Here is a 25,255-nt window from a genome sequence, read left to right on the forward strand (position 1 = left end):
TCTAAGGTGTATGGTTACTACCAAGAGCATCTTGGTAAAGACTCTAGAAGGTATCAGGAGGTGGAATGGAAGAGTCTTGTCCTGGTACTGGTCCTGACCCACCACAAATCAGGCACTTCCTGTGGGAAGGTCCAGTTCACTGTGCAGATGTAGTAATAGTAGCTTGAACTTTTAAGTTGCAAATTGAAAATGAATGAAATTAAATGAAAGTGCCCTGTCTTTAAATTCCTTTCTGGTGTCAGAAACTATCCATCACAGAAACCATTTCCTTGGTGTAAGGTTACTTCCTCTCTCTTGCTTAAAGTTAACAAGGAGGATACTGCTTGTTGAAGCAAGACCTTCTTAGAAGGATCACTGAAAAGGGATGGAAAATGGCATTTTTTTTGCTGTGGACAGCAGGCTGAAACTGTGTCATGTATCCAGTTGAGATGGATCTAATGCCTGTCAGTCTGTAATTTTGGACAATGTTCAGTGTGGGAATGGAGCCAGCATCAAGATTTAATGTGTGTTAATCGGTTGCCAAATGAACCATTGAGCAGGGGTATCGACTGGCAAGTGAAGTTGTAGCAGGGTTTCTTTTATTTTTAGGGATGGCTTCATACCAGGTAGTGAATATGGATAATGGGGAAATAGTGGTTGTGACCTACCTTGGATGTATTCTATCTCTCATTCTGACAGATCAAATCTGGTTCATGAAATGCAAAGTGGCAGGTATATGAGATGGGAAGATGCATGGTTTAAATATGCAAGCTGAAGCAATGCACAACCTCAAAAAGAAGAAACCTGTTGGGTAATCCGTTTTGGAAATAGTTGTTGCAGGTGCCATGGTGCAGGGGAGGGCAACTGGCAGTCAAATAACTGGGAAGAGTAGAAGTGAAGAAGCAGAATAGTGCTGTGTTCAATAGGGAAAAACAGGAAGCATTCAACCTGGACAGAAGTACCAAATAGCTGACAACTATTCAACAAATTTGGAAGAAGAGAACATGAAAGTTGTTACAAAGAAACACATTTGTTTGGTTGGTGTCCTAGTGTTGTGAAGAAAGCAGCTATCCATTGAGGTTCTTGACCTACTTTAAGGAAGAAAGCAGTCTTCACTGCCAGTCCTTTTTTTAAAAGATCATAGTAATGGACATGTGGAAAATAGGATAGTGTGCTGTCTCCATAGTAAGTGCAGTGTTAAATGGCATGTTCAGTAAAGACACTATTACCTGCTCTAGACTTTAGAAAAATAATGGCTTCTAACCCCAGGATATTTGATTCCTGTGCGTATGTGTTGGTCAGTACAAAAAAGTGCAAGCTATAGGATAAATTTGGAGCAAAGGTATTTGTCCATAATGTGTAGGAAGAAAATGTTATGGGTAAGCACACTGGAGATACTCAGGTGGCTATCCAGTGTCTGAGTGTTTGAAATATGAGAGTTTTCCGACATAGAGTTTTGCACCCAACGTCAAAGCTCTAGTTATGGACTACATGATGGATAAAGATAAATTAGTCACTCTACTGGAAGCTGGTAGTTGCCTGGCAATCAGTGATTGTAACCTTATTTTTATTTACTGTAAGTAAACAAGAAAGTCCCAGGCACTAAATATCTCCCCCTAGACTAGTACTTCAAAAGGGTTAACTTCACAGAGCAGGCAGAAATTGCAAGCAAAATTTATGGAGGGAAAAAGTAGCTAAAATGTGAATGAGAATATGGAGTATCAAATAATTTTCCTTAGGAACTGCCAAAAGCCAAGATTCTTTGATCCAGCGGGACAGTCTTGATTCATTACTCACTTGGTTCAGTACTGAACTGAAGGTAATACAGGCAGTCCTTCAACTTACGACACAATTGGTTCCTGAAAACTTAAGTTGAAACATTGTAACTCGGAACCAATTTTCTCATAAGAAACAAGGTTATAAATGGTGACTGGTTCCTGAACCAAGGCCCGATATCCTATTTTCACCAAAAATACCCCAGAATTTTGTACTTGATCAATTATAGATGAGTAATATAGATACATTAATGTATTTATATTATAAATAGCAATCGTATTGAATTGAAAGGACTTCTTTGAGGTGACTTTGCTGGACTTTTTGAAAGGCTCTCGGTTGGACTTTTTGAAGGGTCCTTGGCTGGAGTCTTGTCAGGACTCTTGGCTGCAGGTTTTTCTGGAGTTTTGTCTGCTTTCTTAAAGCAAGTGTCCAAGGAAGTTTGGACAGATGTTCTCCAGGGAGATGAGTGACGCAGTGAACTTGTTTGCTGGTGTGGTGTTGCATCAGATCAAGCATTGTAAGTTGAAACTGACGTAATAAAGTTGTAACAGGGTGTCAATTTATAAATGTCCTTAGTATGAAATGTTGTAACTCAACATTGTAAGTCGAGGACTGCCTGTAATTAGAAGCAAAAGCAGCATAACTAGGCTTGGCAGAACTTGATTTTTATTTTATTTTATTAATAAATTTTGATGGCTAAAATCAATGTCTATTTTTAAGCATTTATTTTGATTTTTATCAATTTAAATATTCAGGATTGTGCAAAATTACGATGTGGGGCAGACAGTTTAGTAATGACAGTCTACTCTATAAAATCCCATGTCAAAATATAAAATGTAAGTATCCATAAATCAGTAAAGCATACCTGCTTTAAATCATTCTGTTCATTTCGTAGTACATTCGTACCAGGATGGAGCTTTCACTTCTCGTGGCACTGAACACATGGGGGCTGGGGCCAGGCTAGGGGGCTGCAGGATGGAGGAAGCTCGTCAGTGGATTCCTGGCTGTCAAATTGTGATTAAATCCCCAAGCCCTGCTCTGGGATAGGAGGCATTGGCTGCCTAGCCCAGGGCAGGAAGCAGTTCCCCACAGTCCGTTGGGTGATGAGCCCCACCTAGCAGACACCAGTGGTTTAAATCCCCAAGCTCTGCTCTGGGATAGGAGGCATTGCCCATATCATGCAGGGGCCAGATCAGGCTCAGAAGCAGTTTGGCCCCTGCCTCAATCATGGAAGGGCCAAACCGGGCTCGACGGGAGTTTGGTGCCCAATTCTCCAGCTGAAACCTGGCAGAGCAAGTGGCCGGCAACACCCAACTGCCAACAGCCCTGCCCCTCGGCAGCAGAACCCTGCAGCAGTGGCTTCCCAAGCCACTGCTAGAGGAACAGTGCATGGCCGGCACAGCTGGGGCTCCCCCCACTCGCCTGCAGTGGACATCAGGTGCATGTGTGGTGCCCCATGTTCTGAATTTCCGTACTCCTGTTGTGGATTTTTTTTTTTTCTTGCATCCCCTTTTTATATACTTTGATGATTACCAGTGGAAATATTTTTCTTTTGCTCTGTGAGTGTGAGGTGAAGTCAGTTAGCAATAAGAATTGCATCCTGCCAAGGTTAAGCATAACATAGCTTTTACAAGGGGAAGGAATGGAGATTAATACATAAAAGTTAAAAGTTACAGAATACAGAAAATGGGTAAAGGAGGTTTAGTCTAGGAAAAGTCATGGCTGGCAGAGCTAAATAAAAGGAATTGGACTAGGTGTGGGTATTTCGGATAATGTAGTATACCCAAGAATATAAAAAATTCTATACTGAGTCGGACCCATGGTCTGTCTGACCTGGTGTCCTCCCCATGACAGTGGCAAGTAGCACACTTGGGTCTCTCTTTATGCAAATTCATTTTGTTCAAATTTACTTATATGCGACAACCTTATTTATATCAGAAATTTGCTTTGTGTGAGAAAAATCTGATCTTAAGTGAAGGGCCCTGCACCCTGCTGCCCTGGTCATGTGCCTTCTGTGGCACAGGGCTGCACCCCTCAAAGAGCGGCAGGTGCAGGAGGCGTGTCCCCAGGGCAGCACAGGATGAGCAGCCACCATTTCCTGCTGACCTGGTTCTCTGCCCTGGGTGCTTCCCTAGCTCAGTGGTTGCAGCCCGGTATGGCTGGGAACAGTGGGGCTGCAGGGAGAAGGTGCTTGCCCCGCACTCCGTGCTGCAGAAAGCTCATAACCTCTCTGTGCAGGCCCGCTGTTCCCAGTTGCGCTAGGTCATGCCCACTGAGCTGTAGAGGCATCTGGGGAAGGGAAGCAGGGTAGAGCTAGGAGCAGCAAGCCTCCAGTGTTCCCTGCTGCCCTGCTTCCCTACCCCCAGTTCCTCTCCAGCCTGCCTCCATGCTGCCCTGGTGATGCACTCCCTGCACGTGCTGCTGCTTGCAGCGCAGAGCTCGCAGCCTGTCTGTGCAGCAGTTGTTGTATCGTGCGATTACTTGTTTGAATTTGTCCTGGTTTGGGGGAGGAAGTAGACTGAGGCTAGTACATATCCCTGTTAATTATATGCAATAATTGATTTGCTTTATGTGGATGCAGATTTCACTTTACGCAAGGTTTTATTGGAATGCAACACTCGCATAGAGAGAGACCTGAGTGTAGATGTTTTAGAGGGAAAATATATTTACAGGGAGTGTCTAGTGTAATCCATCCCGTTACCCCCTCCCCTTCCCCCAACTTTAATCAGGGAAGTTAGAAGCTACATCCCTGACTGTTCTCTTTAATAGCCATCAATGGACTTGTCCTCCATGAATTTGTCTAGTTCCCTTTTTGAAACTGGTTGTTCTATCTGTCTTTACAGCTTCATATGGCAATGAATTCCACCAGTTAATTATGTATTATGTTTAAAAAAAACAAACAAAAAAGAACTTCCTCTTGCTTGTTTTTAAATGATGGGTGTCAAACGTATCTGGCCCTGCAGGCTGGTTGAACAGTGCTATGGGCCAGACTGGGACCTGTCCTTGTCCTGTTCCCCCCCATGCTGGATCTAGCACTCTTTCCAGCTGCTCAAGGACCCATTGTGCGCAAGACTTACAGCCTGGGCAAGCAGGAGTGAGTGTCATGGGTGTTGGATCTTGTATGTGTTTGGCAATTGGGGCAGAGTTGGGTGTGGTTCTGAACTGGCTCTGTGTGGGGTCAGTTCAGCACATGCTGAACTGGCTCTGTGTGGGTCAACTAGAGTCCCAGGCCAGCACTGGGAGGCTGAAATGTGGCCTACAGACCATATCTTTGATACCCCTGTTATAAAGCCATCTTTTGTTAATTTTAGTGGATGTCTCTTAGTTTTATACCGATTAGGAGAGCATAGGGTGGGATTGGTCCGTTACTGGATGTAGAGTGTAAAATTATTAGTGTTACCACAAAAGCAGAAATGTTCAACAGACATTTGTATTGTGTATTTGGAAAGAAGCAGAATGGTAAATTCCTATTACGTGGGCATGATGAAGTAATTTCCAGGCTGTTAATAACTGGAGAGAATGTTAAAAGTTCTAAAGACAGATATTTAAAAATTATCAGGTCCAGGAAGTTTGTGCCCAAGAGCCCTAAAAGATTTTTACATATTTCTGGCCCACTGAAAATTATTAATAAGTCTTCTGGAATTTTCCCACCACTCCAAGACTTGAAGAGTTAATGAAGTGTCAGTAGCCAAAATTGAAGAGGAGTGACCTGTAGAGGTGCACCAACATATCGGTCCATATTGGATCGGCACCGATAAAAGGAAAATGAACATGATCGGCAATTGGCGTTTTGTTTTTTGGGGGGCGGTGTAGCCAGTAATGTCAGGGATTAAATGCTGCGTGTGGTCTCAGGGGCAGGGGCTGCACTGGCCTCTTCCTGGTGGTGGGGCTGGCCCAGGGCTGTGCTCAAGGCAGGCAGTAGTGGTGCTGGGAGGCAGGGCTACAGCAAATTTTAGGCTGGCTGTAGCCTACCCTGTAGTCCCCATTCCAGTGTCACCGCTCCCTTCCCTGCTCCCCCTGCACAGCCCCAGCTCAGTTCCCATTGGGAAGAGGCCTACATAGCCCCTGGCCCCAAGCCCACGGCAGGCAGCCCATCCTCACCCCACACACATCTGGGGGGGCACATGCCCCCCATGCCTCCCATAGGGGTATGTGCAGCAGCAGGGAGCCGCCCTACTCCCCGCAACCCCCTGATGAGACACCCATGGCTCTGTCCCGCACCCTGCTCTGCACTGGCTGGGTAGTCCCTGCCCCAGCCCCACGCCCTCCCTTACTGTGAGGGCCCCACACACCCCTTCCCTTCCCTGTATTCTTTCTACCACAGACTTACCCGCTGGACACTGCTCTCCAAGCTGCTGGTTTGCATATTGTTTATCAGATCGGTATCAGCCAATATGGCTGGTTAAAAATTAGCCACTGGTATTGGTCAAAAAAACCCTTTATCAGTGCACCCCTCGTGACCTGAATAAATATAGCGCAGTAAGCTTGCCATCAATTCTGGGAAAAATAGTGGAGAAGCTCATTAGGGATTCAGTTAAAAAAGAATTGAAGGATAGGGATTTAATGCCAGTTATCACAGGTTGACATATTGGGTCAACATTACTTCAGTAAAAATAACTGCAAAGACAAGGTATTTTAACTTTTGTAAGGCATTTGCATTGAAAATGGTGACTCTCTGAAACAATAAAATTTTCAATCCTGAAATAGCCACTCTAGCTCACGTGGTAGTTTGTAAAGGAAAGGTTGCAAATTCATCTTTAGTTTCTTGTGCAAAATGGTCCCGTTTCCATTGGCCTGAATTTCTCTTACCACTTTTATCTGCATACTTTGCACATAAAGGGAACATTCTGCTTCCTAGAAAAAATACAGGCCAGAACCACATAAACTTCACTTAACTTCCACAGTGAAATAAATGACCTTAATTTAAGTTGCATAATTCCTGATGAGATACCTAAGCCACATTATGCACCTAGTGATGGGACTGGCAACAAGTAGTATGCTGAGCAAGGGTATAATAAGCTAGCAGGAGATCTGAGAGAATTCTGTCTCTCTGAAATCCTACTTTTCTGGACTTGGGTGCCTCCCTACAGCCCTGAGTTGGGTATCTGTGACATTTGGATACATAGCTTGAAACACCTCCTAGACTTTCATGAATTTCATAAATACTAGGGCTGGAAGGGACCTTGGAAGATCGAGTCCAGCCCCTTGCCCAAAGGGCAGGAAGTCAGCTGGGGTCATAGGATCCCAGCAAGATAAGCATCCAATTTGCTCTTGAAGGTGTTCAATGTAGGTGCTTCTGATGGCAGGCTGCCCCACACCTTGGGGGCTTGGACAGTAAAGAAATTCTTCCTTATGTCCAGCCTGAAACGGTCTTGCAGTAGTTTATGACGGTTCAACCTCGTCATCTCTTGGGGTGCTTTGGTGAGCAAACTTTCCCCTAGATACTGGTGGTCACCCCTGATAAATTTAGGTGGTCATTAGATCACCCCTGAGCCTGCGCTTTTCCAGGCTAAAGAGCCCCATGGCTCTCAGCCTGTCATTGTAAGGTCCATTTTCCTGACCTCTGGTCATGTGGGTGGCTCTTCTCTGGACTCTCTCAAGCTTCTCCACATCTTTTTTGAATTGTGGAGCCCAAAATTGGATGCAGTACTCCAGCTGCGACCTCACCAAGGCCGAGTACAAGGGGAGAATGACGTCCCGGGATTTGTTTGAGAAGCATCTATGGTTTGCAAGCCAGCATTTTGGTCGCTTTACTAGCCACAGCATCGCATTGCAGGCTCATGTTCATCTTGTGGTCAGTGATGACCCCCCAAGTCTTTCTTCTGTAGTGCTAGCCAGCGTAGCACTGCCGAGCCTATAAGGGTGCTGCAGGTTTTTCTTCCCAAGGTGGAGAACCTTGCATTTTTCGGTGTTAAACACCGTGAGGTTCTCATCTGCCCATTTGCTGAACCTGTTCAGGTCAGCCTGGATCACTCGCTTGTCTTCTAGTGTGGATGGTTTGCCCCAAAGTTTGGTGTCATCGGTGAACTTGGCCAGTCTGCTCCTGACTCCAATGTCCACATCATTAATGAAGATGTTGAACAATATGGGTCCAAGGACAGAGCCGTGGGGGACCCCACTGGTCACAGGGCACCATGATGATTGATTTCCATCGTGGTGGACCCAAGGCCACAATTGGCCAGTTTCGCCAAGAGGTGATCATGGGATACCAGATCGAAGGCTTTTTTGAAGTCAAGATATATGACATCAATCTCTTCTCCCTCGTCCAGGTGATAGGTCACCTGGTCATAGAAGAAAATGAGATTGGTCAAGCAAGACCTATCCGCAACAAACCCGTGTTGGCTATCCCTTAGGATGTTGGTGTCAGGCAGTCCCATAGGGATGGCCCCTTTAATAAATTTTTCTAAGGTCTTCCCCAGGCTGGAAGTCGGGCTGATGGGCCTATAGTTTGCTGGATCCACTTTCTTCCTGTTCTTGAAGATCGGCACCACATTGGCCTTCTTCCAGTCTTCGGGCACTACACCAGAGCGCCAGGAGTTTTCAAAGATCCGTGCCAGAGGCTGGGCTATGATGCTTGCCAGCTCTTTGAGTACCCTGGGGTGTAGATTGTCAGGGCTGGCTGACTTGAAGGTATCCAGCCTCTCAAGGTGTTCCTTCACAAGGTCAGCACTGATGGAGGGCAGAGGATCTCCCTCACTTGGACCGCCCTGTCCCACTGTGGGCATGGGCGTCCCATGGGACTGATGAAAGACCGATGCAAAGTACCCATTTAATAGGTTGGCTTTTTCCTGGGCGTCAGTTGTCAGTTGCCCCATCTGGTTCAGGAGGGGTTCAATGTTGCCCTTGCTTTTCCTCTGGCTCCCCACATATCTGAAAAAGGACTTTTTATTGTCCTTGATGCTAGAAGCTAGTTGGAGTTCACTTGCAGCCTTGGCTTTCCTGGTTTGCTCCCTGCAGGACCGGGCTAGTGCAGAATAATCCTCCTTGGAGGTGAATCCCATCCTCCATCCTTTGTAGGCCTTCCTTTTTAGCCTCAGGAGGTCTGCTAGGTCCCTGGAGAGCCAGGGGGGGCTGCTGTGCCCTCTTGCTGCCTTCCTCCGAGATGGAATAGAATTAGCTTGTGCACTGAGGATCGCTCCCTTGGGGAGCAACCACTCTTCTTGAACTCCCCTCCTCCTGGGGTCATGGTTCCTTAGGGCCTCACTGACGAGCCTTCTGAGCTTGTCAAAGTCAGCTTTCCTGAAGTCAAGGTCTTCCGTGTTGCTAACTGACTTGCCAGCTTTATGACGGATGGTGAAGGTGATCAGCTCATGGTCGATGTCACCCAGCTTCCCACTGATCACTAGGTCGCTGATTAGGTCACCCCCAGTAGCCAGTACCAGGTTGAGCAGCACTTTGCCTCTCATTGGCTCATAGACTTCTTGAGTCAGGTAGAGGTCATCTTGGATATTTAAGTTATCTATTTAGGTACAGATCACTAGATTGCTCTCCTTTTTAAATTATCTGTATGCATCAGTCATGCTAAAAGCATGCCTGTTAAATAGTCCTCCTGCAAGGGGTGTAGGTCTAGGGATACCTAGTTTGTGAATCTGGACTCAGTTCAGCCCAGCTAAGGTGGTGTCAGTTCTGAGCCTGTGCAGGACCAGCACTGTCTTTGTCTAGGGAGTTTTATTGGGGAATTTAAGTTGCTGAAGCCATTAGTAGGGGGATTTTGTAGACTGTACTGTTGTTTGACTTAAGCATTTCATTCTCCAGTCCTAATTCAGTGCCTTTGTAGAACTTGGCCTTCATCTCTCAGGAAACATAATTATATATATGCACTCTGCCTAGCATAAATTATAGTTTATGGGGTAGAGATGCATGAGAGAAATCCTGTTAATATCGGGAAACCCTTTTCCATTGAATAAGGAGATGAATTGCATTTTATGACTCTGGAAACTCTTTAGAAAAGATAAGATTTATCTGTGGGGAGTGCTGGGCAGTGCAGTTTCAGCAGTGCTAAACATGGGTGACTGGTAAGGGGTCCATGGGCCTCCCTCCCCTTTCCCCCCCCGCCCCGACAGCCAACACTGATGCTGTTGGTAGGGCTGGTTACCCTCCTACCAGGGTTGGTGGCTTCTGCGGGTGCCCTGCCAGATCAGGAGGCACCAGTCACTCGTGGAGCTAAACTTGCAATGGTTTTGTAAAAGCAGTTAGCCTCCCCATGTCTTAAGGCATCTCCATAGGTCAAGTTTGGGATTTGCCTTGTGTCCTACTTTACAAGGAAAAAAAATCTTATCCAGGGGGATTGTGGGGAAGGTCTCCACAAGGAGGTCCTCGCACAGATTCTCTTCATTGGAATCCCTGCCAAGAAGATTTGTTACAAGAGGAAATAATATAGCTGTCTTGATGGTCAAACTTTTTATTTCCTGCAGAAAAATATACTTACATTAAAGAGACACAGTTACATTTAAAGTTACATGTATAGTCTCCATCCATTCATTGAACTTTTTGCTATTTTTTTGTCCTTTTATTTCTCAATCTAGGTAATGAAAATGGGTCAAGGAATTGCCATTATTTAGCTGAAAAAATGTTTTTGTAAGATGATTGAATTAGACTAGTTATTTCTTTGTAAGAAAGGTTCATGTTCAAAAGGGTGCCTGTGAGGTGATACCACAAAGCAGCAGTGAAAGCAAGTTATAATGAAAACATGCATGTAATTTTCTTTTCTTTTCAGCTCTAATTAAATACTGCCGGCCGGTATTTGTGTCTCGGTCAGACCAGGATTCTCGCAGGAAAACAGTTGAAGAGATAAAGAGACGTGCTCAGTCAGGCAAATGGCCCCAGGTACCTTGTGGTTCTTCTGTGACACAGTATATTTGGTATTTATTGATAGCAGTTTAGTCTGTCCTGTTTCCAACTCTCCCCTATCGCCCTAATCCTCTTATGCTTTTCTCCCTGAGATACGGAACTTAAAATCCTTACTTGCATGATGAATTTCTAGCCTCATCTGTAGTTCTGTTGTGATGTGTTTAGCATTTGGAGATCATTTCCACTGGAGTGATACTGTTAAAATTTAAATATTGTTAAGAATGAATGATTGAGGTGTTTGACACTTGATATATCCAGTGTTATAATTCAGCATGCTGGGGCTGTCCAGTTGGCTGCCCATGGACTGCATGCGACTCACGAGCCCTTAGCTTATGGCCTGTGGGGCTCCCTCCTGGGTGCTGCTCTCCCATTGTTCCTTGTAGCCAGGATCTCCAGGCTCCTGCTCCCTCTCCCTCCTCAGGGAGGCCCACGCAGTTTGCTTTGGGGAGAGAAATAGGAAAGGAGGGATATTTCAGGCTCTGTGATGCAAGTCTAAACTTTCTGAAAGCATGTATATTATACTGCAATTTGGAAACCTGTTAGAGCCTGTTCTTGTGATATGGATGGGACTACTATGTAATTATGTGGTCATTGACCCATTTAGAGTAATGGAGTGGAACAATGTCTTGTCCTTACCTAGGGACTTTTATCAAAGGAACTTGCAGTGCTGCAGAGGAAGTCTGTATTACCGATGCTTTAAAGAAGAGGAAACTGAGTAAAGAGCAAAGTAACATGTTCAGAGTTACTTAGAAGGCCAGGAGCAGTGCTGGAAGTAGAACCCAGCTCTCCTGAGGCCTAGTCTTGTAGTCTGTTCACTGGCAGTGCGCATTCATTTCCCTTGAATTCAGCAGTTTGGATTTGGGGATATGAGCCCTCAGTATCTTTCCTATTTCTCTTTTTCTGACTGGAGTCTACTTGGAATCTAACCTTCACTTCCCTCTGCTGATAATTCAGTTAAGTCTTAAGAATCTTCTTTTTTCTTGTTAAAATATTCATTTAGGTGTTCTAGGGTCTCTGCAATGGTGGTATCTAAATAACTACCAGGTAGTTAGTTTGCGGGGGCGAGACTATTTTTTCTCTTTCCAATCTGAGAGAGAGGGATCTTAATTAGTTTGTGGCAGTTTTTTTATTTTTTGTGAAACTAGGTCTTTAGGCGCACGTGTTTTGAAGAAACTGAAAGAGAGCTGAATTCATTATTTTTTTTTTTTTTTTTTACATTTTGTATTTGAATCTAGTTTTACAACCCATAAGAAGGGTTGTAGAACAGAGTTCTCTGGTGTTCCGTTTGAATATGAAAATAAACAACTTTACTTGGATTGAAAAAGAATCTTAACTCAATCCCCCCCTGAAATTATTATAGTTAATTATATGAAGAATTTTAAAATTTTGTCTTTAAAGATGTAAATATTTATAAATAAATCCACATGGAATAGTTATATTTCATAAAAGTGAACTTTGTTTTTACTCCAAGATAATAATATTCCCTGAAGGCACTTGCACAAACAGATCCTGTTTAATTACCTTCAAACCTGGTAGGTATTTTTCATTTTCCTTTTACAGCATGCTCTCATTGCTTTAGCATTTTAAATGTATTGTTTGCATTGTAATTGGCTTGCTACTGAAGGGTGTGAATGAAAAAGCCTTGTGAAGGGCTGGGATTGAAGTGGAATTTTTCTAATGCTATAGATCACTATGGCATAGTTTTACCACATTTTAATTTCCTGTGTCTGAAAGCGGAGTTGATGCAGAGAGAAAAAGCATTGCTTGCAACACCTTATTTGTTCAGTTTTGGTGCCCAGTGACCAAAGAAAGTTGGGAATCGCTGCCATAGCTGGACTATGTTTTTACAATTATGCACTTTGAATCCAATTCAGATAGTATTTTTCCTTTGTTTCTGAGCTGTGAACAGTTTCTCTCGCTGAATTTTTGTATCCTTCATGATAGAGCAGCATGAACTACCAAAAGCATAAGTATTCAGTGTGAGGGTGCTATAACACCTACTGCTAAATAATATGTAGCTGACTGTCACTTTCCAACTAGAGGCACCTACACACATCTGTTGAGAGGTACTCAACAGATCTGGGCCAGGTCTGCCCCAGAAACTTCTTCCAGTACTAGTTAAGAGGATGATCCTCTGTTTTCTGACCTTTCTTTGGCAAAATGCCGTACTTCAACAGTTATAGCAGCATGAAAGTGCTTTTCCCAGGATAACTTTTTGTTTGTGAAACCATTAGGAATTAATAACTAAGTGGTGTTTTGCAGACACAAACTACATCAGTCTAGAAGGGCTTGTTAGTGCATCAAACCTTTTTGACTTGTTACCCTAGCCATGGTGTGTCAGCAGCTAGGTGAATGGACAGCAGCAAGAAGACCAGTTCTAGGAACAGTGCTCTTTGGCTTCCTTGATTGTGTCCAGACAAGTGCAGACTTGCGGTATGTGGTGCCACAGGCCCATTTGTGGTGCCACTTGATGCACGTGCCAGCGTTTCTCATGCTGCTACCTTGCAATGGGGTGGGGGGAGGGTTGTTTTTGACCCCAGGAGATCCTGGGGTCAAAGAAACCCAGGCCAGAAAAAAGCAGGGCGGCACACATGGCAGCAGCATGCGCCGCCCCCCCCAAAAAAATCAATAATCCTGATGTCAAATTTGAGAGAGTGGGATGTGATAAAATGTTTCTTTTGTACTTGATTATTTGCATTTAAGTTGATAGTGAAAGATTTAGCATTTTTTTTGCAATCTGTTAATTGTTTATATTTCCTTTATAAGTGACCACAGTGTTTATACTTTTGGACATATATTGTCTTTTTAAAATAACTTTTTCAAAGGAATTATTATTGGCTACTTACTTTTGCTTTTTTTCCTTTGTCATGCGGTGAATTCTAACTGTTCTTCATGAAAGACTGAAAAAAATAACCATTTTTCACAGTCTTTTGGAAGTGAACAGTTTACTGTAGTAAAGAAATTTTATGCAAAAAAATAATGATATCCATATGCCTTCCAGGTGCATTTATCCCTGGAGTTCCTGTACAGCCAGTAGTTTTACGGTATCCTAACAAACTGGTAAGTTCAGTTGCTTTCTCAATTTTTTTTTTTAATTTTGGCTATGGAGTTTGCTGCTTTGCCGTCAAATTGTTTAACTTAGAGCGCACACTTGCCATTGGTGTTTTTGTTGGCTTTTTGTAGACAAAAGCCCAGCAGGAAACAGGTGTAGGTTAATTGCTGATTTTTTTTATTTTTAATTTTTTTTTTTTTTTAATCAACTTGCTTACTTTTTGCTCTTGCTCTTTCCCTCTCCTGAAAAAATTCCCTCTATCCACTTAAAGTATTAGGAAAAATCTTCTAAGGCAATCTCCAGTCTGTAAAATTGAGGGTTTTTGGGGGGGTGGGGGTGGATTTCATTTAGTTAGTGTGGTGAGGAGAGAATACTTTAATTCCTCAACAATTTTTGGTAGATAGAGCCAAGAGCAGTTTTTTTAAAAGTATCCAGGTCAGTTGCAATTACACCCTAGGACATGTAACAGCATGTTTATTTGACATCTTTTGAGATGAATACTGCATAAAGTCTTCAGCCTGATGTCTTGAACAGTAGATTTCTTTATGCAGCCTGTCTGAAGATTGTAAATCTCTTTGAAATGCACAAAAAATCTTGGAGCAGCTCTAATTATCACTTCATTAGGAGTGAAGGAGCGTCACTCCTCCCTCATCCCTGGAGCATGTATAAAAGTGTCTGAAGGTAAAATTAAAGTCAAATTAACCACCATGGGTTAGATTAGGGGTGTGCATGAGACGCATCTGCAGGCTGGATTAGGTGCCAGGGCCCTGTGCCACCCTTGGCCACTGGGATCAGGGCCCTGCCTGGTCCTGTGTGTGGGGACTAGGCTCTGTAGGCCCTGCAGCACCTCTGCCCAGTCCCATGTGCTAAGTTGGGCATGGAAGGCAGCCATGGCCCACAGGGCTCCCCACAGGCCTGTGTCCCACAGGCTGAATAGCATGCTGTGGGGGGCAGCATCTGGCCCATGACCCACACATTGAGTGCTCTGCTTTAAGCTACAAAAACATATTGGAGATTGCTTCTGCCCCTACAAATTTCAAACAAGATCTAAGAGTGTGAGCCAACAGTATGCCCTTGTTGTAAAGAAGGCTAACGGTATACCTGGCTGCATTAAGAATATTGCCAGCGGATCAAGGGAAGTAATTATTCTCCTCTATTTGGCACTGGTGAGGCCACATCTGGAGTACTGTGTCCAGTTTTGGGCCTCCCACTACAGAAAGGATATGGAAAAATTGGAGAGAGTCCAGTGGAAGGCAACAAAAATGGTTAGGGGGCTGAGCACGTGACTTGTGAGGAGAGGCTGAGGAAACTGGGCTTATCTAGTCTGGAGAAGAGGAAATGTAATAGCAGCCTTCAATTACCTGAATCGTGGTTTCCAAGACAAAGGAGCTAGACTGTCCTCAGTGGTGGCAGATGACAAAACAAAGAGGAATGTTTTCAAGTTGCCACAAAGGAAGTTTAGGTAGGATATTAGGAAGAACTTTCTCGCTAGAAGAGTAGTAAGCACTGGGGCAGGTTTCCCAGAGAGGTTGTAGAGTCTTCATTCTTAGAGGTTTTTAAGACCTGGGTAGACAGAGCTTTGGCTGGGATGATCTAATTGTTGATTGTCCTGTTTGAGCAGGGGGTTGGACTAGATGACCTCCTGAGGTCTCTTCCAACCCTAATTTTCTATGATTCTATTTTGTAACCTAAAATTAAATAAAAAATGACTGGTGTGGGGTAGGAAAAAACATTTTTCCTTACCCATTACAAATTCCATAACTGCAAGAGGATCTTTTTAAGTCTAGAAATGTTAAGAATGTAGATGATGATGCATTGTCCTAATCCTTTCTTCTGGATGAGCAATCATTCTTTCATATATGGATGTGACATCACATCTGTGTGGCTATATGTGTGCAAGTACTTCCCTGTATGTCCTCAAAATTATTCAGTTCCATCAGTTGGGTCATTAGCATTTACTCCTCCCGTAGATCCACCATCTTGGTAAACCATATAATCTCTAAGCCTTTTCTGCAAATAAGCTTCAGAAACCAAAAAGGAGTGGAGAAGGAAAGAAATTGCTATTATAGATTAATGTTAGGTTAGATTGGGAAGGTAGGGTGAAACTAGAGAAGAGATGCAGAGTAGGTGGGGAAGGATAGGATTTGGAGCTTGTGTGTTGTGTTGGCTAGGCTGGCACATACTCGTGGAGCTGTGAGGAGTTGGACCTTGAATAGCTAGGCAGGAGCAGGAAACGTGAAGGTTTATTGCTTTGGCCTCAAATGTTTTCTGCTTCATTCTTGATGGATTTACTTTTCTATAGTCCTTGGTTCCAGCCCTCTCTAGGCCTCCTGAGAGCTCCCTGTGGGGGCAGCAACTCCTTATAATTATACTTTCAGGAATAGATGTTCTAATTAAGGCATAAGAGATTTGTATTTAAGAACAAAGCCCTATTCTAAAGTTTTATAGAGCAGTGCAAGCCTGCCATGGGCTTCAGCTAATCAGCCTCTTTTGCCTCCTGTAGTCTAGAACCCTGACTTCCAAACTGAACGGTGGAATGACCTTTGGGTTCCATGAGCATTACCCCCTGCCACCTCCTTCCATACTGCCCCTTCCTCCCACCACCAGGGAGGGTGGGCAGCTCTTATGGAACCCAGAGCTCTGGATAAGTATGTTATAAATCTCTAGTCCTGTACCTAGTTCTTGAATTGGTGCTTTGCAGTAGACTGAAACAGTCAGAAATGACGCAGTAAGTCTGATTCTGATTGTTTTGGAGAGTTTCTTAATTGTTGCTGACTTGTCTGGAAGTCCTTTTCTTAAGGCTTCTAATGTCAGCTGTGTGTCTCTCTCGTGGGTCCAATTTCTTTAGGAACAGGGGGATTACATTTTGATGCAGTTGTTTTTGGGCATGAAGTGGAGAGAAATCTAGCTGTATGAATGGGCATTGCACCATTCTACTTATTAACTCTTGCTTTTTGTGGCTCAGACTCAGGAGTCCACTTTATTTCTTTGCTGTAGGTTAAGTATCCCTCAGTTCTTTGGATTCTGGACAGTTAGTATCCATATTCCAAGTAAGGGGCTATCATGTTACCTCCCTGAGCTTGCAACAATAGCAATATATTAAGTTCTCTTTATACATTCCTTTGCCACCTTTTACAGTTTTGTTTTGCCTATATTATTCAGCCAGAGATGGTAGCTGTATTTAAGGTAGGCTTAATTCCTGTCAAAATCCGTGTGTGTGTGTGTATATGCATGCGTTCAGGTCCAAAACTCCTTTGTAGGCAATCAAAGCCATTGTATTCTAAGATTGTGGCCTTTCTTGTGAAGTCCCCCCCCCCCTTTATTTTCGTTCGCTTGTTTATTCTGCTACAGGTCAACCTATTTCATGGTTATTGAAGCCTCCTTGGGCACATCCATACAAGCAAGCACATGCCTGTTTGCAGTGTCTCAAAGCAGTTTGAGGCACTCTGGGAACCAAAAAATGTTCCCCGTGCTGCATGTTTGCACAGCACGGACACTGATTTTGATACCGGGAAATCCTGGTATCAAATTAAAAACTGCTGAAAAAAGTAGTGAGGCTGAGTCCTCCAGAGAGACAGTTTGACACCCAGCCAGAGCCTCTCTGTGTTGAGGCCCTGTTGCCCCAGGGGGTTGCCTAGATGGCAGAGCGGGGGCACCAGAAGACATGATAGCAGTGCCACCTGAAGGCCATCTGTGCAGCCACGGGCTACTGGCCCAGAGGTGCAGGAGGCTTTGCTGCAGTCCCCATACCACCACAGCCCAGGTGGCTGTGCAGTCCCTGTCCAGGTCTGACAGGTGTGCAGCCATGGGGCCGCAGGTCCAAGAGAGCTGATGCTGTCACAGGTGGCAGCAGATAACAGCCAGGTAGCAGCTCCCACTTCCAGACTGGTGCACTGGGTAGAGGGTACAGGGGTCCCTCTCTTCAGGTTAGGGCTGTTTCAGTAGTCCAGCTGGCACAAAGGGGCTAGTGTCCCCAGATACCAACTGGCTGGGCCTCAGAAGGTCTTGAGGTCGTGAGGGCAGCTTTTTATACTGCTGGGGCCAGCAGCTCCTCCTGGCTGAAGATCCAGGCAGAGCTGGGCAGGTTCAGCTTGCCTCAAGTGGCACAGTTTACCCCAAAGTGCATGTTTAGGCATGTGCTGAGGCACAAATCTCCAGTACAAATTTGTGCTGCTACTATTTGAGCTGCTGTAAGCACATGTGCCTGCATGTGTGGATGCACATCTCATGTTCAACTTACACTTGCAGTTTGCTTGTTGCACTGCTTTGCAGATTTCCATAGTTTTCTAAAGACAGATCTCAGACTCTCCATAATAATTCAAATACATACCCCCATCTCTGCAGCCCACTGCTAATCTTAAAGGGCCCAGATTGCAACACTGACTATATTAAAAACAAAAAAATTCAGAGCTTTTAGCCTTAGTACTTCCTTAAGTCTCCTCTATTGTTTGGAAGAGAAACCTTTCAAAGGTTTCACTTTTTTAGGTACAGAATCTTCAAATTGTGCTTTGTCTCTAACAAAATAACTGCTGTCCCTGAGCAAGAGTTGGAAGCTTTTTATAAACACATACAGTGCTCATATCAGCTACAGATAAAATATTGCTTTTCTGGCATAACTGTTTCTGGCACAACTGTCTGTTTTATCTTAGTTTGCATATGGTAGTGAGAGTCTGGGTAAGCTTCAGTCAGCCACTCTGTTTTGATCCCCGCAGTCCATCTTCCAAAATAAAGGGTGACTGTCTTTGGCTCCACAGCCTCACTTCCACTTTCTTGTGTAATGAAGTAAAATTTTGAAGTTAACTTCCAAATCTTAACGTTCTCTCTCTCTCTGACATCTTCTGGAAAACTGAAGCTTGCTTCCTTCCAAGCCTGTCTAATCCCCTCATTTTCCAGTAATGCCTCCTGGTCTATCAGGCTTCTAATCTAGAATTGATCTTAAACTCCTTCCTCTTTCTTATGTTACAAATACATGTCTTTACCAAATCAGGCAGCTTATTTCTTCATACCACTTCCTTTTTCTGTTCCAGTGGCTCAATCTTTTGTACAGACCCTTATCTTTGTTTTGGACTGCTATTCCTTGCTTGGCTCCTGACACCCATGATGACCTCCCTCAAATCTACTCAAAAGCACGAGCACTCTAAACTTTCTTGTTTGAGCTGAAACACTTATCAGCACATCACTCCCCTCCTTTCTCCTTTGCATCAAGTTCAAGTTTCCAGTCTTTCCTTCCAGGTCATCCCAGTCCTATCATATTTAACTGCTTATATCTCCCTCCCTCTGCAACACACATGATGCCCACTTGTGTCCACTCCTTCTATCACCGTGTCTTTGCTACCTTGCTCCCAGGTTGCTCACTACTCATGCTCACTACTCATGCAGTGCCTTTTTGAGGCTTGGATTGTCTTCTGTTTTTTTAACTGTATGCTCTCCTGTTTTAAAATTCTTTTTCAAGGTGCACTTCTACTGCAAAACCAAAAAGAATGTAGCCAACCCATAAAGGCCTTTGCACAGTAGTAGTAGTAAAAATACTTTTCAGTTTTGCTGCTTAGAAATAAAGGTATTTTGATGATAAACTGTGCGCCACTCATTACATTGATTGATTGATTTTAATGTCATATCTTTTTCCAGCATTTGCTTTGCTCTTTTTGTTTTTTCAGATTTCAAGTTCTTCATAACACAGACTCCATTTTCCAACCTCCAGACTTAGCGTTCTGGTTGTTAGAAGCTGTAGAGGGAGGGGGACGGGACAAATCAGTCGGGATAGGCCCTGCTTAAATGCTCATCCCATTAGCATCTGCACTGCATTGCTGTGAGAGAAATTTGGTTCATGGTGGCATGGACCTGTGGTCTGACCCGGTGGGTCACCTCTTGCATTCTTTCTTTCATATGCTTCTGTTTATACCCTTACTGGCAGTTACCTATTTAAAAAAAAAAATCTAATGGGACAAAAGAAGCATCTGAATTGCATTAACTTTTTTCTAAATGTATATATTTTTAAGTGGGCATCTTTTGAAGGATCCAAAGAGTCTTCAAATGTGCTATGAACATAATTTTCTTGTATGTAAGCACTGAATTACACCTGAACTGTGTTTTTTAACTTTATAAAAGGTAAGCTTATTCCTGTTTAGCATTCAGTTTATTCCTAACGGAAATAGCTTTTTTAAAAATGGTTCATTGCTATCTTCATGAGGACTTAGAGAAAATAATTGCATTTGTTTTGCACTTCTTAGGACACAATCACATGGACATGGCAAGGACCAGGAGCGTAAGTCAATCATGTCTTCTTCCGTGTGCTGTGATTGCTTTCGTAAATTAGCTTGGTGTTACAAGTGTACTGTCAGATGGGCATTATTGGTTATTAGGGTATTCCATAAAATGAATGAGTCGTTCCTGTTGATTGCCACATCATTTAAAAAAAAAACAAAACAAAAAAACCTCATCTGGAAAAATCTAGAAATAAACTAGGATTGTTTTCTGCCACTTGTTTCTGTCCATGGCGATGCGAGCTTAAATGGCATTTGTCCTATTGCTGTGATTATTTTATGGACTGTTTTTGTTTTCCTGTTTCATTTTTATTTCAATATTGTTATATGATCCACCTGCATGTGATGAGACAGATTGCTTTTGCTCCCACAACATATAACTTTCATATCTCCACATTTCTTAGCATCGCCATCTGAATGTTTTGGCCATCTTTAGGAAATGCTAAAGATTCAAATGCTGCTGCCAATTTGGCAGTAGCTGTGATGGGATTAAAGCCTGAACTTTGGGGCTGGAAGGAGAGGGTTAGTAATGCTGAGAACTGGTCTCTGCCTCTCCTTCATGGGCCCAAAAAGACAGCACAGGCTTGGCAGCTGTTACAGCATCCCCATGCCTCCATCCCAGTGTGGAATGCTCATAGAAATGCTGGAATCAATTTCCTTGCATAAAACTCGCACCCATATTTTGGATGGCTAAGAAAGAGTAGCACTTCAGCTGCTGGGCCTGTTGTGCCCTTAAGTTAGAGATCTTCAAAGTTGCCATTGGCTGCATGCAATGTTGAACTCTCCAGCCAGGAGCCACAACAAGATGCTGTGGTGAACTGTGGCTCTGCTCCTCTCTCTGTCCCCTCCTGAGGGGGAGTGGACCAGTCAGTGCTATTCTGCAGCTCATTGCTGCCCAGGCTGCAACCCTTTTTTTTTTTTTAATGGGAGGTTGTGGGGTGGTGAAGCAGAGCTGGTTCTTGTGAGTGTTCTCCTATGACTTTGGCCTACACTGTACTGAAGCAAAGAGGTGTACAGAGTTTGGGGGCTAGAGAACTGGGATCCTGGTGGCAGCAGTGCAGGGGTATTGCAGCAGTGGTCAGACCTTGAGAACGCCTTTAGTGCTAAGGGCTTTGATACCCTGATTGCTCCTGGCACTCTTAGGTGGAAGAGAGAAGGCAGCAGCAACCAGAGGGAGAATTGGCACCACAGCAGCAGTTATGCTGGGGCATCAGTCAGCAACCAGGGTGCTGGTGCTCCCCATGCTTAGAGCACTCCTTGAATCCTGCCACCATCCTAAGCCCCTCCTGCCCCTGCCCATGTGCTGCTGCCAGAACCAGGATTCTAGCTTTCCAGCTTTCCAGCCCTCAGCTCCCACGTGCTTTTCTGCTGCCGCGGGTCCCTGATCTTTTGCAGGAAGCAGATGACCACAGCACTGAATGATTGTTCTCCCTTCTCTCTCTCCCCGATCTCTTCCTCACCTGCTCTGTGAAGAAAGGGGCAGGAGAGGAGCACTGTGGGGTTTGATGGAGAATCCATGGGTCCTCTGTTCTGCACCAGAAAGCATGCATATGTGGCAGGAAGTGAAACACTTTTAAACAGTATATCAATTTCAACTGGTACTTTTGTGGAGCACTTTGGCTGTTTTTGGAATGCGTCAGGGGGCCTGGACGTCTGTATGGCTCACCCATTGAAGTGTTTTATAAGTTACATCTGTTCACAGCGTGGATTAACTCGTGCTCGAGTTAAACCACATTAAATGTCAAAGATACTTGTTTAGAATTCAGGTCCCTTTTATTAAATGTATTTTATTTCACTTACAAAATAAATTATATTATTGTGAATTAAGTCCGCATTAATTCTTAGCCTCCGTACCTGCCTGGATCAATACGGTTTTATTAACTTACTGTAAATTTGCATGTAGTGAATTAACCATAATCTTCCTGAATGCAGCTAGGAAGGAAGGCTGAAGTTAACACATGTGCATTACACTGGAAAATCTCAGTTTGTTTGCGCTTCCATCTTCTGCACTTTCTGAAGTTTCCTCAGAGCATCACTTTCTCTCAGCATAACAGCACAAAACTTTTGTGTTGGCATTTGCTACTAGGCAAAATAGCTTCCTTTCCATGAAGGCTGACAATCTTTTTAGAGTCCAAGAGATTTGTAAATAGTGAGAACTCCTCACACCACAATATACACAAACTTACAATTTTAGAAGTAACTCGTATACTTCTGACAGATTTTGTTGCAGATCTTTTGGTGGAAGTGAAGCTTTGGCTCCCCTGGCACCTAGTGGTCAGGCATTGTAATAACTAAGACCTGCTGCAAGCAGTCAAGTTTAGGAGAGTTGGTCATGCCTACTCCTTACTATGAGTAATTCTGAGAATAAGTTATTCTGTAGTAGTTTTGTCCTTATGTCCTTTTCTGGAGTTGGGTGCTAACACCATCTGAAACAGTTGGTTTCTTTATCCTTAAATTGCACACTGCATGCTTTTTGCTTCCCTTAAGTTTTATTTTGAATGTGGTGGAGGAAAGCAAGATAGATAAGTATGTATTTCTTTTAGTGGGCTAAAACATTAAATGTAGGCAACTATGAGTTTGACTCTCTGCCTTCCCCTTCCCCCCTGCCACCTCCCAAACTGCATACATGCATGAAACTGGACAGTTTTCTTACTACTTCTGTTATGTTTAGATGGTTTGTGTACATACTAGTCATACTACAGTGGAGGCATTCCCAAAGGAATGTGACTTTTTTACTGCTTCAGACTTCCCATATCATTGGCTATCTGTTGAATGTGAAATTTTTTTTTTTGTACTTGTTTATAGAAACTAGTAATACATGTAAAAGTGCCATCCAAATGCATTTTTTCGGAATTTGCATCTTAGCTATATAATGCTAGTTGAGGAACTTCACATGCAGTGCATTGCTTTTGCTACAATCAAAAATTCTGTTTTTGTTTTGTTTTTTTTTTAAGGATGGAAATACTATGGCTTACCTTGTGTCAGTTTCACAATTCTGTGGAAATTGAGGTTAGTATAAAAGTATCGATACTGTCTTGTTACAGGCAGTAAAAGGAAAAATACTTTTATATACTACATATGCAGAGTAATGGTATCACACAGTAAAAATATGTAGCGAGACTTTCAGTGTCAGCACTGTATTCTAGTGCAGGCTTAATACCATCCACATGTAGTATACATACATTTTCTAGCTGAAAGCTTTACCCAAAATCAAAGTTAAAAATTCCTAACCTGCCTCTGTGGCTGCTGTGCATTTTCATTTAAAGGATACATTGTCATTCAAGTTGCCAAGTGCTTTGGTAGCTATGGATACCTTATTTTCAGATATCAATGATTAATGTGCAATATTAAGATTTTTCTTTGGAAGGAGAAAAAATGCAAAATTTCTTTCTGCACATACAGAATCTTTTAATACCTCAGTCAAAACAAGAAGTTGTACAATTAAGCATGTGAGAATGGGGAAATTTGAAAGTTAAGTTTTCATGTGCAGCCTTAACTTTGCATTGTGCATTTTCAGTACAGGTACTGTTTGTATGCTAGCTTTTTAAAAAAGTATTCTTAAAGGGATTCTTAGATTTTTATAGGATTTCATGCTGTTTTTTAGTCTTCATTTTGTTTTAAAAAAAAAAAAAAATTCACTGGCATAACTGCCCAAGATAAGATCTTTAACAGTCTAAAGCTTTATCATGTGTGTTGTTTTAGCTGTATCTCAAGCCAGAAACACCCCTTTCCTCTGGCCAGTTGAGATTAGGCAGTTACCTGGGAGGAAAAAAAATATTGCTGTATAAGTATGAGCAGTTTAATACTTGTTTTCTGTATAAATTGCATTTAACTTGTGATGTATGCTGCAAACAGGGTAGTGACTAGAAGAGTTGAGCAGTAAGGTTGCAGAAACTTAGAAATACTTCAGAAAGATATTGTGCATCTGCAATTTGCTTTTTCAGGGCTTAACTACATTTAACTGCTTCAGCCCAACTCATCTTCTAGTGTTTTCTGTACATGTGGAGGAAGGGAGTATGTGAGAGAAAATATGGGAAGCAGACATTCAGAATTCTGCTGAGTTATAAAAAGTGACAATGGAGTCCGATTTGGAATTACTCAACTAGAAAGCATTTCATCTCCTTGCCCTACCACACTTTTTCTGCTACCCATAGACGAATGAATTCCCTGCACTGAATATACAAACTATGGAGCAAAGGGTAACATTTTGTTATGAAAATACATTAAGGTGCATCTTCTGTATAGCTTCATAAGGGACACCCCTTGGTTACTTTTCACAAAGTCTTTTAGTTATATTTCTTGTTATCTAAAGATCTTGCACCACGTCCTTGTGTATAACTGAAGGGCGTGTAACATGCTAGGCACCTCGTGCAAAGGATGTTTACAGTTCATCTTTGCACTGCTCGCCTTGTACTGTGGTTAAGGAGTCACTCTTCAGGTGACCCTGAGTTGAAGTGTCCAGAGGGGCAGGAAGGCTTAATGGGCTGATGTAGAAGTTTGGTCATTCTCTCTTCTGCTACACTAGGAGCAGTGGAGAAGGTATTTGTAGTACACATAGGTAGACCCCATGTCAATAAAAGAGTTGAAGCTAATCTGTGTTACTGAGGGCAGGAACAGAGCCATACCATTATGGACAGCTGTAGCTTATGATGTGGCTTTAAGTGTGTATTACATCAGGTTTTCTAAATCTTGGTTTTTAAATTGCTGTCTTCCCACACTACTGCTTTAATTTTATTCTGAGCAGGACTGCTACGTATATTTTTCACTACAGTGTAATAATACAAATGTTTTCAAATGTATATGTATTTTGATATAATTTGGTTTTCTGTTTTCAGTTTCTGCCTGTGTATATCCCTTCAGAAGAGGAAAGAAAGAACCCATCTTTGTATGCAAACAATGTCAGGCGGGTAATGGCAGAGTAAGTATGCCTGATTTTTCACTTTGGAATCAAACAGAAGTTCTGAAGGCTATCAATATTTGCCTCTGTGCAGACAAACATATAGAATATAACCTACATTTAAAACACCATTTACTTGACTCTTCTTCCTAATGTATTGGGTTATTTGAGGCAGCTAATCAACTGCAATGATTGTCAGAGAGGAAGTACTATGAAAACTTATAAGTGCTTTGACTTCCTTTGTACCTCACATGTTACCATGACTGCTCTTATGTTATGGTATTAGGACTTCAGAAAAAATGTTATGTAAAATGATAAGAAAAACCTGGATGTTCCTTGAAGTTTAAGCTATATATGAGATTTTTTTTGTTTTGAAAACACTGAGTTAAAATGGACGAACATCTCAGATATCAGTCTGACATGAAATGAAATGAAATT

At 42.9% G+C, this 25,255-nt stretch overlaps 1 protein-coding gene across 3 annotated transcripts in view; it reads left to right on the forward strand.

Moving 5' to 3' along the window:
* The window catches only part of LPCAT1 (lysophosphatidylcholine acyltransferase 1), a 71,432-nt gene that overhangs the window by 13,143 nt on the left and 33,034 nt on the right, over window positions 1–25,255 (forward strand). For all 3 annotated transcript variants that reach the window (XM_090039118.1, XM_090039119.1, XM_090039117.1), the window contains exons 4-9: window positions 10,472–10,581; window positions 12,077–12,137; window positions 13,607–13,665; window positions 19,888–19,922; window positions 22,875–22,929; window positions 24,756–24,838. In XM_090039118.1, coding sequence (XP_089895244.1) covers window positions 10,472–10,581; window positions 12,077–12,137; window positions 13,607–13,665; window positions 19,888–19,922; window positions 22,875–22,929; window positions 24,756–24,838 — 403 coding nt within the window. The remainder of the gene's footprint in view (window positions 1–10,471; window positions 10,582–12,076; window positions 12,138–13,606; window positions 13,666–19,887; window positions 19,923–22,874; window positions 22,930–24,755; window positions 24,839–25,255) is intronic.

The sequence above is a fragment of the Crocodylus siamensis genome, chromosome 3, assembly GCF_052110815.1.
Source record: "Crocodylus siamensis isolate JL-2025a chromosome 3, ASM5211081v1, whole genome shotgun sequence".
In the NCBI taxonomy this organism is placed as follows: domain Eukaryota; kingdom Metazoa; phylum Chordata; order Crocodylia; family Crocodylidae; genus Crocodylus; species Crocodylus siamensis.